This window comes from Panthera uncia, assembly GCF_023721935.1.
Source record: "Panthera uncia isolate 11264 chromosome A1 unlocalized genomic scaffold, Puncia_PCG_1.0 HiC_scaffold_17, whole genome shotgun sequence".
Lineage (NCBI taxonomy): Eukaryota > Metazoa > Chordata > Mammalia > Carnivora > Felidae > Panthera > Panthera uncia.
In genome coordinates this window covers 3,318,678-3,331,340 of record NW_026057577.1, presented here as the reverse complement: position 1 = coordinate 3,331,340, position 12,663 = coordinate 3,318,678, and the positions used below count along the sequence as shown (strand labels likewise).

Here is a 12,663-nt window from a genome sequence, read left to right as displayed (position 1 = left end):
CCTTACTGTATATTAAGTATATGCACCTTAAGGTAATGGATTTTTTTCCTACTGTAATGTTAAAGAAAGATGTAAAATTGGAATAGTCTCTGTCTTGTTAGTTTTTGTCACAACTTTGGTGATAAATGAGGTAACCCCTATGAAGTCTCTTTCTTTCCAAGGACAATGTGTTTTGTTTTGTTTTGTTTTGTTTTGTTTCGTTTGTTTTGTTTTCTTTTGTTTTTAATTTGGGTCTATTCCCAGGGTGTTTACTTACCCACTCAATGGAGAATCTCTTTAAAACTGAAAAAGCATGGACAGGAACCTATGGTTCTTAGTGCTCTCTGCCAAGGCAAAATCCTGTATAAGATCATGTTGGTGGTGATTCTACTGTCTTTGCTCTGAATGTGGTTATGGCTGTTATTTTGCTTTGAAACCCTCGTCAAACAATTACACTTCTGTAAGTATTCATTTTCTTATCTTTATGTGTGTGATAATCCATTTCAAACCTCAGAGTTAACATGGGTAAAGTGCACAGAGTAAGCGTATTGAACATTAGCTGTTAGCATTATCCTTTGAAAGTCCACAAAAAGAGATAGGAGGAGAGCCTGTCAAACCAACCTCTATGATCCACTGGACTTGGATGTGCCCCATCCTGTAAAGAATTGAGATATTAACTCTGTTTTCACAAAGAGAAGCACCATGCTGAAGAAGAATGCTAAAGTAAAACTTCTGTAAAAGCTTTTAATGATGATAACCAGGGATACAGTCAAGTCTAAGTTTCAACATTACATAAGACTTTTTAGCTTATAAACTTTAGGAGTGAGACCACCTGTGTTCAAATCCTTCCTCTACCCTGTGTGACATGGGACTAGTTTTTTAAGTTCTCCACAGCTCCAATCTCTTCATATAATGAGTTGTGTTCAGTATGGATGTAAGTCATATTCAATAATACATAAAAATATATTAGAATGTGACTGGTGTAGGTAATTAGGCAAGATCTCACTTTCCCAACAGTGCATTTAGTAAATTGTGATTTACACTTGGCTTTGGCTAACTTGACAAAATGCATGCTTTCTGAGATCCATTTATTCTGAAAAAGAAAACAAATTAACAAAACAATAAAACAGAACAAAACTCTCATCTGTTCTACTTGAAAGGAATAGAGTGGGAGAGGACGTTACTGAATAAATATTCCTCTTAAAAACTGAGAACAAACTGAGGGTTGATGGGGGGTGGGAGGGAGCGGAGGGTGGGTGATGGGTATTGAGGATGGCACCTTTTGGGATGAGCACTGAGTGTTGTATGACAACCCATTTGACAATAAATTTCATATTTAAAAAAAGAAGATACAAGGATTTCAACATTGAGCTATTTAAAACACAAAGATGAGCAGTTAACATTAAAATATTTATGGGACTAGAAATATTTTAAGAGGCTTATCAAAATATAAGATACTTGAAATTTATTTCTACAAATATCTGCTTTAGCTTGTTAATACAAACAAAATGAAAAAAATCTAATACACTGGCTTGGTCAAAAATAGTTAAGCATTTAACAGTTGTTTCAACACTTATAGCTTGAGATATTCTCATCAGTGGCAGGTCCAAGGAAGTGAAGAGAGGCCATTGTCTGCTTCATTCTTAGCCCAGGCATGGAAGCCAGGGTGAATCAGGCTATGGGAAGTCTGTTGGTATTTTGAGGGACAAAGATGTCTCTTTCCCTGCTATAAAACACTTATAAGAGTACAATGATAGTGTAAAGTGTTCCTTAAATTTATTTATTTTGAGAGAGATAGGTAGAAAGAGCAGAGACAGAGGGGGAGAGAATCTCAAGCAGGCTCTGTACTATCTGTGCAGACCCTACCTGGGGCTGTTATCTTGCAAACGGTGAGATCATGACCTGAGCCAAAATCAAGAGTCGGATTCAAAACTGACTGAGCCACTCAGGTGCCCCAGGAATTTCTTAATACCAGTTAAAAGTTTACGTTTTTATTTCATAATTAATTAAGATATTCATAACCACCTTTTGTCAAGACATAAAACAACTTGTTCCTACTCTCTGAGGAAAACAAAACAAAACAAAAACCTCTATAGAAAGCCTTTTCTTCTAAGTCTGTCATTAGCAAAACAGTTTGCTATAACACTAGAATTCAGAACACAAGCAAGAGAGCCACAGTGGGAAAAAAGTAAATGAGTTGGACACAGACAAGTACATTCTATCTTCTGGCTAGTTTTGGAGCAAAGATGAAACAATTCACAACCATCGGTCTGTAGCTAGAATTTTATTCGAACCTCTATTTCACTTTTATTTATTCAATAACACATTCAAATCTTCCACGCATCTCCTTTCTCTTAAGTTATTTTGCATTTGCTCTTTCCTTCACATACCTATTGGTGTACACTGATTCCAGACCTTCATTATATGGTCATAAGTATACTATTAAAATAATATGTTCTCTGCTTCCCTTTAACACACAAAAAAAATCTTTCTTCAAAAGTTACTGAACATAAAGAACAACTAAGTTCTCAGAAATGCCACCTTTGTTATGCCATTCTCTTCAAACCCTGGAGTGTCATTTGCTGTCAGTGTAGACATAGTAAAGGCTGAGCCACTCAGTTCATGTCCTGCAATTCCCTACATCCCTACCCCACGAAATGTCTTCACACCTTTCCTATCAAGCATTCTATGTACACCTCTTCAGACTGCCTTGATCCTGCTTTGTTCACAGTGCATTCTCTGGCTTAAATAACACCTGTTCTCTTTTCTTATTTATACAGTATCATTATTCCAAGGGCTAATAATTTAATTTCCCACATTCTATATCCAATCCACTGTGATTCCTCAGAATTCCTGATGCAGTTAATGTCTGACTGCCTTTGGTCCCCCAAACTCTATCTTTCATGTTTATTAGAATTGTATGGTAAGAATGTATTATATTCTCTATTGTTGAATAATTAATATGTAATTTAGAATAAATAATTATAAGATAAATAACTGTATCTCCAGAAGAAAGTTGAGGTTGCTGCTGAGACTGATTCTGTAGCCTACTTCAGATTTTTTTCTCTCTCACTCTCTGCCCTCCCCGCCCCTGCTCACACACACTCTCTCTCTCTCTCAAAAATAAGTAACTATTAATAAATATATACAGAATGGGTCTGAGTACAGAAAAATAGTCAATAACATTCCATTGGAATTTATCTAATTAGTATTTCAATGAACAAGAATAATTCATATTATTGAAAGTTTCTTACAATTTCAAGAATTGCAAACAAACTCAAAAACAATACAATGCAACAACAACCCAATGCACACACACAAAAAAGAAATAAACTTTTTAATAAAGAAAAAAAAGCCTTACCATTTGAAAGTTTTTCAAAATTTCCTGACTCAGGCATAATGGAGGAAGAATGGATAAGTAGAAGAAATGGTGTTTGTTAAAGGCCTTCTTGCTAGTGAATTATGCCAGATGTTTTTATATGCATTATCTAATTGAATCAAATGGGAAAGCTCACTCTGTACATTGAATAAATTTATACTCTGATATTTATTCAAGATTAAAAGATATTAAATGAGTAAGTTGTAATTTATATTTGGGGCTGATTTCTCATATTCCATGGTTTGTCTCACTACTTATTGCAATACACATTATAAAACTTTCCATGTTAGAGAGATCCAGAGTATAGTACTTGCTCTAGACAGATAGATGAGGTGGGTGATTTGGAATGTGCTGACACCCCCTTCAGTCATTCCACAGTGTTATCACTGTGGTTCAATGACCTCGATGGAGGCTTTCTGGTGTTACTCTCATGTGGTATTATATAGTTTGATAGATGTACATGACAGTAAGGGAAAGGGAAATTAAGAAACTACAACAATAAATTGTCTTCAGCTGAGTCTTAAGTTGTTTACTTTATTTTTTGTAGTAATTGATTAAATATCCAGAGAAATGGAAAACTTCACCTCTGGAGGAACATTCTTCCTCATGGGCTTCTCAGATATTAGGGAGATCCAGATCTTACATGCAGTCCTGTTTTTGCTAATTTATCTAGCAGCCATACTGGGGAACCTTCTCATCATCACCCTCACCACCAAGGATCATCGGCTCCACACTCCAATGTACTTTTTCCTGAAGAACCTGTCTTTTCTGGATCTCTGCCTCATTTCCATCACTGTTCCCAAATCCATCATGAACTCTCTAATGAATCAAAACACAATTTCCTTTCTTGGATGTGTTTCACAGGTCTTTTTCTTCTTCCTCTTAGCCAGTACAGAAGTAGCACTACTCACAGTCATGTCCTATGACCGCTATGTTGCCATCTGCCATCCTCTCAGATATGACATCATCATAGGCCATGAAGCTTGCATACAGATGGTCACCTCTTCATGGATCAGTGGATGTCTCAATGCAATTCTTCATACAGCTTCTACCTTTTCCATACCCATATGCGGGCCTCCTGAAGTTAATCAGTTCTTCTGTGATGTCCCACAACTCCTCTCTCTTGCCTGTTCATATAACATTGGGGAATTAGTAGTCATTGGCCTCAGCCTACTGTTAGATTTTGGCTGTTTTGTGTTTATTGATATTTCTTACTATTATGTATTCTCCACTGTGCTGAGGATGCCCTCTGTAGAAGGCAGGCACAAAGCTATCTCTACATGTTTGCCTCACCTCATTGTTGTGATTCTGTTTCTCTCTTCTGGGTTTTTTGCCTATTTACACCCCTTATCCAAATATCCATCACTCTTTGATTTGCTAGTTTCAGTATTCTATACTGTGGTGCCACCCACCATAAACCCCCTCATCTATAGTCTGAGAAATAAGAATATGAAGATGGCACTAAGGAAATTGTTAATGAGAAGATATTGTCTATCAAACTAAAGAGTTAATATTGCATACATTGTGATCTTTTTATTCACTGACATGATTATATAAATAATCCATTTCATAGCCTAGTAATAATACTGGATATATAGAGTAAAAGTTATCATGAAAAATTTAATTGTACTCATTAAAGTGCAATTAAGAAGCATCCTCATTGTTTAGATCAAGTTGATGGCAAAACCCATAGGTTTCTACTTGGAAGTGTACAGATATATGCTGACTTATATTTGTCATACTAATGGGAAGGTCCTTTTCTGTGATGAATGGTAAATTGTACAGGATACTGGAACATCAGAAATAAACTTTGGCTCTTCTAGATAAACTGATAATATAGTAACTCTTAAGAAAGATAATATGTAAAATGCCACATGACACAATATACATAATGCCATTCTCAAATTAAAGGAAATAGACAGAGGTAGGTGATGTCTGCACAGCACTGTGAATGTATTAAATGCCACTAAACTGTACATATTAAGATGTATAATTTCATGTTGTGTTGATTTCATCTCAACAAGGCTTTTTTTTTACTCAACAAGTAAAAACAATGTGTTGTCCATCTGACTTCCCCTTTTCATAAGGTACTATATGACATTTTCTGGCATCATTTGTGTCCCTGAAGTCTAGTGAGAAGACACAGATATACAAAATGTGATTTTATTCAAAGTGCTAAGTGGAAAAAAATCTGTATTCAAGAATAATCTATCCAGCAAGGCTATCTATTATTCAGAACAGAAGGAGAGATAAAGAATTTCCCACAAAAGGGGAGCCTGAGTGGCTCAGTTGGTTGAACATCCGACTTCGGCTCAGGTCATGATCTCACATTTCATGAGTTCGAGCCCTGAGCCAGGCTCTGTGCTGAGAGCTCAGAGCCTGGATCCTGCTTTGGATTCTGTGTCTCTTTGTCTCTCTGCCCCTCCCCTGCTCACACTCTGTCCTTTCTTTCAAGCATAAACAAACATCAAAAAATAAAAAATAAAAATAAAAATAAAAGAATTTCCCAGAAAAACAAAATTAAAGGAGTTTGTGATTACTTAACTAACCCTGCAAGAAATATTAAAGGGCACAGTGACACAGTGAGGAAGACAAGAAAGGATCATAGGAAGTCCCTGAAGCAATGAGAAAATGAATAATAAAATGACAATAAATACATATCTGTCAATAATAACTTTGCCTTTAAATGAACTAAATGCTCCATTGAAAACACTTAGGTGTCAGTATGGATAAAAACAAAACAATACCCATATATATGCTTCCTACAAGAGACTTCTTTCAGATTTAAAGTTATGTACAGATTGACAGTGGGGGTGTGGAAAAACATTTATCCTGCCAAAGAATGCCAAAAGAAAGCAAGAGAAGCAATACTTATATCAGACAAACTAGACTTTATAAGAAAGACAATAGCAAGAGATAGAGAAGGACACAATATATTTATAAATGGGACAATCTAACATGAAGATCTAACAATTGTAAATATTTATGTACCTGACATGGAAGCACATGAATATATAAAATAATAACAAACATAAAGGAATGATTTGATAATGATACACTAATAATAGGGAACTTTAACTCCCCACTGACAAATGCATGAAAGTTAAACAACATGCTGCTAAACACTGAATGGATCAACAAGGAAATGAAAGAAGAAATTTTAAAAACACATGGAATTAAAAATAAACACAATGATCCAAAATCATTGGGATGCAGCAAAAGAAGTCCTATGAGGGATATTTATAACAATAGAGGCCTAATTCAAGAAGCAAGAAATTTTTAAGATATAAAACCTAATCTTACACCTAAAGTAGCCAGAAAAAGAAAAACAAAGCCTAAATCCAGCAGAAGGTAGGGTATCATGATGATTAGAGCAGAAATAAATGTTATAGAAACCACACACACACACACACACAAACAACCCACAATAAAACGAATCAATAAAATCAGGAACTGGTTCTTTGAAAAAAATATATACAAACTTCTAGCCAGATTTATCAAAAAGAAAAGTGAAAGGACACAAATAAACAAAATCAAATATGGGACCAGAGAAATAACATGCAACAGCACATAAATTCAAAGAATTATAAAAGTATATTATGAAAAACTATATGTGAATAAATTGAAAACTTAGAAGAAGTGGTAAAATTCCTAGAAATTTATAAAATACCAAAACTGAAATAGTGTGAATTAGTAAACTTGAACAGACTGATGACTTGCATAGGAATTGAATAGTAATAAAAAAATCTCCCAACAAAAGGGGACCAGAGGGCTTCACAGGTAAATTCTACAATACATTTAAAGAAGAGTTATGACTGGGGCACCTTGGTGGGTCAGTTGGTTGAGCATCTGACTCTTGACTTTTAGCTCAGGTCATGATCCCAGTGTCCTGTTATCAAGCCATACATTGGGCTATGCATGGAGTGTGGAGCCTGCTTAAGGTGATCTCTCTCTCTAGCTCTGCCACTTTCCACTACTTGCTCAATTTCTCCCTCTCTAAAGTACAAAAATGAGTAAAGAAATAAATAAGAGTTATCACCAAGTCTTCTCAAACTATTACAAAAAAAATAGAAAAAAGAAGGAAAACTTTGAATTTTAGTCTATGAAACTAACATTACCTTGATACCAAAACCAGATAACAACAACAATAAGAAAACTATAGGCCAATATCCCTGATGGATAGAGTGCAAAAATTCTCAATAAAATACTAACGAACCAACAAACTACATTTTAAGAAATCATTCATGACAATCAAGTAGGATTTATTCCTAGGTTAAAAGTGTTGTTCAATATTCATATAATGTGAAACACCACATTAATAAAAGAAAGGATAAAAAATGTGATCACTTAAATACATGTAGAATACATGTTGACAAATTACAACATCTTTTAATAACAAAAACTCTCAAAGAAGGTTTGGAGGGAATATAATTCAAAATAATAGAGATCATCTATGGAAAATGCACAGCTAGTGTCATCTTCAACGGGGAAAAACTGAGAGCTTTTCCTCTACAGTAGGAACAAGACATGGATGTCCACTCTCAGCACTATCATTTAACATAATGTTGGAAGTCCTAGACACAGCAATCAGACAACAGAGAAATAAAATGCATCCAATTTAGCAAGTAAGAAGGAAAACTTTCACTATTGGCAAACTTAATATTATATATAAAAAAATCTGAAAGACTCCACCCAAAAACTGCTGGAACTAATAAGTGAATTCAGTAAAGTTGCAGGAAACAAAATCAATGCACAAAAATCTGTTGCATTTATGTACATGAATAATGAAGCAGCAGAAAGGAAAATTAAGAAACCAATCTCATTTACAATTGCACCAAAAGCATAAGATATCTAGGAAAAAACACAACCAGAGGTGAAAGACCTGTACTAGACATTTCCATGTTCATAGATTGCAGGATCAAAGATTGTTAAAATGTCTGTGCTATGCAAATCAATATACACATTTAATGCAATCCCCATCAATATACCACCAGCATTTTTTCACAGATCTAGAACAATCCTCTAAATTACATGGAAACACAAAAGACTTGAATAGCGAAAGCAATCTAGAAAAGTGAACACATTATGGAGGCATCACAATGCCAGACTTCAAGTTAGATTACAAGGTTGTAGTAATAAAAACAACATGTTACTGGCACAAAAATAAACATATACACCAATAAACCAGAATTGAAATATCAGAAAAAAGTCCACAACTATATAGTCAATTAATCTTCTACAAAGCAGGAAAGAATATCCAGTGAGGGGTGCCTGGGTGGCTAAGTTCGTCAAGCTTCTGACTTCAGCTCAAGTCATGATCTGATGGTCAGTGAGTTCAAGCTCCGTGTCATGCTCTGTGCTGACAGCTCAGAGCCTGGAGCCTGCTTCAGATTCTGTGTCTGTCTTTCTCTCTCTTTGCCCCTCCCCCATTCATTCTCTCTCTCTCTCTCTCTCTCTCTCTCTCCCAAAGGAAAAAAAAACTAAATATTTTTAAAAATTAAAAAATATTTTTAAAAAGTAGGAAAGAATATCCAATAAAAAAAGAGAGTCTTTTCAACAAATGGTGTTGGGAAAACTGTACAACAACATGCAGAAGAATGAGTTGAACCACTCTTATACCATATACAAAAATAAATTCAAAATGGATTATAGACTTAAATGTGAGACTGAATCATAAAAATCCTAGAATAAATCACAGGCACTAAATTCTTTGACCACAGACATAGCAACTTATTACTAGATATGTCTCCTGAGGCAAGGGAAATAATAGCAAAAATACATGATTGGACATTATCAATATGAAAAGCTTCTACCTGCACAGTGAAATAAACAACAAAACTAAAAGGCAACCTAAGGAATGGGAGAATATATTTGCAAATGGCCTGCCCAATGTAGGGTTAGTTTCAAAAATATATAAAGAATATCTATAACTCAATACCCAAAAAATGATTAATCCAATTAAATAATGAGAAGATATGAGTAGATCTTTTACCAAAGAAGATATACAGATGGCTGATAGAAAAATGAAAATATACTCAACATCATTCAACATTAGGGAAATGCAAATCAAAACCAAGATGAGCAAGCACCTCTCACCTGTCAGAATGGCTAAAATTAACACAAGAAGCAACAGGTGTAGGCAAAGATGCAGAGAAAGGGAACCCTCTTAGACTCTTGGTGGAAATTCATAGCAATTTTGGAAAAACAGTATGGAGGTTCCCGAAAAAGTTAAAAATAGAGCTAGATTATAATCCAGTAATTGCATTAGGAGATATTTACCCCCAAATACAAAGATACTAATTCAAAAGGATGAATGCGACCCAATGTTTATAGCAACATTATTTCTAATAGCCAGATTATGGAAAGAACCCAATTGTCCATCAGCTAAAGAATGAGTAAGGAGGAAGCAGTGAATATATACAATGGACTATTAGCCATAAAGAAATGAAATCTTGTCATTTGCAACTACATGGATGGAGCTACAGAATATTATGCGAAGAAAAATAAGTCAGTTGGAGAAAGAGAAATGATTTCACTCATATGTGGAATTTAAGAAACAAAACAAAGATCAAAGGGAAAAAAGAGAGAGAAAAGCAAACCCAGAATCAGGCTTTTAGCTATAAAGAACCAACTAATGGGTGCCAGAGCAATGTGGGGTGTTTGGGTTAAGGATATAGTGGTGATTAAGGAGTGCACTTGTTGTGATGAGCACTGGGTTTTTATGCAAGTATTAAATCATCAAATTGTACACCTGCAACTAATGTGTCACTGTATATTAAATAATGGAATTTAAATAAAATCTTCAAAAAAGTATCCGGCAGAACTAGCTATGATAATTAATAAAGGTGGTTACACTAAAAAACAGATTTTAAATGCAGATGAAACAACCTTATATTGGAAGATGTTATATAGTACTTTTATAGCTTGACAGTAGAAGTCTGTGTTTGCCTTTGAGTCTTCAAAGGATAGGCTATCTCTCCTTTAGGCACTAATGTATCTGGTGACATTAACTTGAAGCCAATTGTCATTTACAAGAGTGAAAATCCTAGGATACTAAAAAAATTATTCTAACTCTATGCCTCTGCTTTATAAATAGAACAACAAAGCCTGCATGACAGCACATCTGTTGCCAACATGGTATTAAAAGTTTAAACCTGTTCTTGAGAAATACTGCTCAGAAAACAAACAAACAAAAAACATTGATTTTAAAATATTACTATTCATTGACAATGCATCTCGTCACCCAAGAGCTCCAGTGAAGGTGTAAAATGAGATGGACATTGTTTTTATGCCTGATAACACAACATTTATTCTGTACCCCATGGATCAAGAAGTAATTTTGATTTTCAAATTTTCTTATTTTAGAAGTACGTACCATAAGGATATAGCTATCATGTATAGTGATTCATCTGATGGATGGTGTTGGGGGTGTAAATTGAAATCCTTCTGGAAATGATTCACCATTAGGTGCTGTTAAGAATCTTCATAATGCACGAGAAGAGGTCAAACATCAACAAGAATTTAAATGAAAGTGATTTTAAACTTCATGGGTGACTTTGAGGGTTTCTTGCTTTCAGGGCAGCAAATAACTGCAGATTTGGTAGAAACAGCAAGAGAACTCTAATTGGAAGTGAAGCCTTTTCTTTCAGATTGCATAATTTGTTGGCATGTAATTGCTCATAAATTCTTTTATTACTGTTTGTATTTTCACAGTGTTGGTTGCGATCTCTCTTTCATTCGTGATTTTATTTGTTTGGGTCCTTTCCTTTCTCTTTATGATCAATCTGGCTTGTTAATTCTTTCAAAGAACCAGTTACTGGTTTCATTGATCTGTTGTAATGCTTTTGTTTTTCTTTTTGTTTCTTTTTTCTTTTTTTAAATGATTTTGATATTAGTGATTTCTGCTCAAATCTTTATTATTTCTCTTCTTCGGCTAGGTTTGGGTTTTATTTGCTATTCTTTTTCCAACATTTTTCTAGGGATAGGATTAAGCTGTGTATTTGAGACCCCCATTCCTTAATTAGAAAGGCTTGTATTGCTATAGACTTCCCTTTTATAACCAACATTGCTGCATCCCAGAGGTTTTGGACTTTTGTGTTTACATTTTCATTGGCTTCCATGTAATTTTTAATTTTGTCTAATGTTTTGGCTCACCCATTCACTCCTTAGTAGGATGTTCTTTAATCTCCAAGTATTCATGCTCTTTCCATTTTTTTCTTCGGGTTGATTCTGAGTTTCATAGTGTTGTGGTCTGAAAATATGCATGATATGATATCAATCTTTTTGTAATTGTTGAGGACTGATTTGTCACCCACTATGTGATTTATTCTGGAGAATGTTCCATGTACACTCTAGAAGAATGTGCATTCTGACGCTTTAGGATGAAATGTTCTGAATAAATCTGTTAAATCCATCTGGTGCAATGTGTTATTCAGAGCCATTGTTTCCTTTTTGATTTTCTACTTACCTGATCTGTCCATTACTGTAAGTTGGATATTGAAGTCCCTACTATTATGGTATCATTATTGATGAGTTTTTATTATGTTTGTGATTAATCAAATTTTATATTTGGGTGCTTTATATTGGGGGCATACATATTTACAATTGTTAGGGCTTCTTGGTTGATAGACACCTTAACTATGATATAATGTCCTTCTTCATCTCTTGGTACAGTCTTTATTTTAAAATCTAGTTTGTATGATATGAGTATGACTATTCCAACTTTATTTTAGTGATCATTAGCATGATAGATGGTTCGCCATTCCCTTTCAATTTGAAGGTGTCCTTAGGTCTAAAATGGGTTTCTTGTAAACAAAATATAGATGGGTCTTGGTTTATTCTTCATTCTGATGCCCTATGTCTTTTGATTGGAACATTTAGTCCCATTTACATTGAGAGTGAGTACTGAAAGATATGAAGTTGTGCCATTGTGTTACTTGTTGAGTTAGTGTTTCTGATAATCTCTGAACCGTTTTAGTCTTTATTCCTTTTTTCATTTTGTTTTGCTTTGTCTTTTATCCACTCAAAGGACACCCTTAAAATTCCTTGCAGGACTGGTTTAGTGGTTACTAACTTCCTTAATTTTTGTTTATCTTGGAAACTCTTTATCTCTCCTTCTATTTTGAATGAGAGGCTTGCTGTATAAAGAATTCTTGGCTATATATATTTCCAATTTAGCATGCAGAATATATCCTGCCACTCCTTTCTGACCTTCCAAGTTTCTGTGGATAAGTCTGCTATGAACCAGATCTGTCTTCCTCTATGGGTTAAGGACTTTTTTCTCTTGCTACTTTCATAATTCTTTC

The 12,663-nt window shown here is 34.6% G+C and overlaps 1 protein-coding gene across 1 annotated transcript; it reads left to right on the top strand.

Annotated features, from left to right (window-relative positions):
* Window positions 1-3,928: 3,928 nt before the first annotated feature.
* Window positions 3,929-10,912, top strand: LOC125935092 (olfactory receptor 14A16-like). Its single transcript, XM_049648798.1, has 3 exons — window positions 3,929-4,830; window positions 9,749-9,767; window positions 10,826-10,912. Exons 1-3 carry the CDS (start codon window positions 3,929-3,931, stop codon window positions 10,910-10,912), a joined length of 1,008 nt encoding a protein of 335 aa, XP_049504755.1.
* Window positions 10,913-12,663: the final 1,751 nt, after the last annotated feature.

Coding starts and splice junctions, on each gene's coding strand:
- LOC125935092 (XM_049648798.1), top strand. CDS start 3,929: ATGGAAAACTTCACCTCTGGAGGAACATTCTTCCTCATGGGCTTCTCA.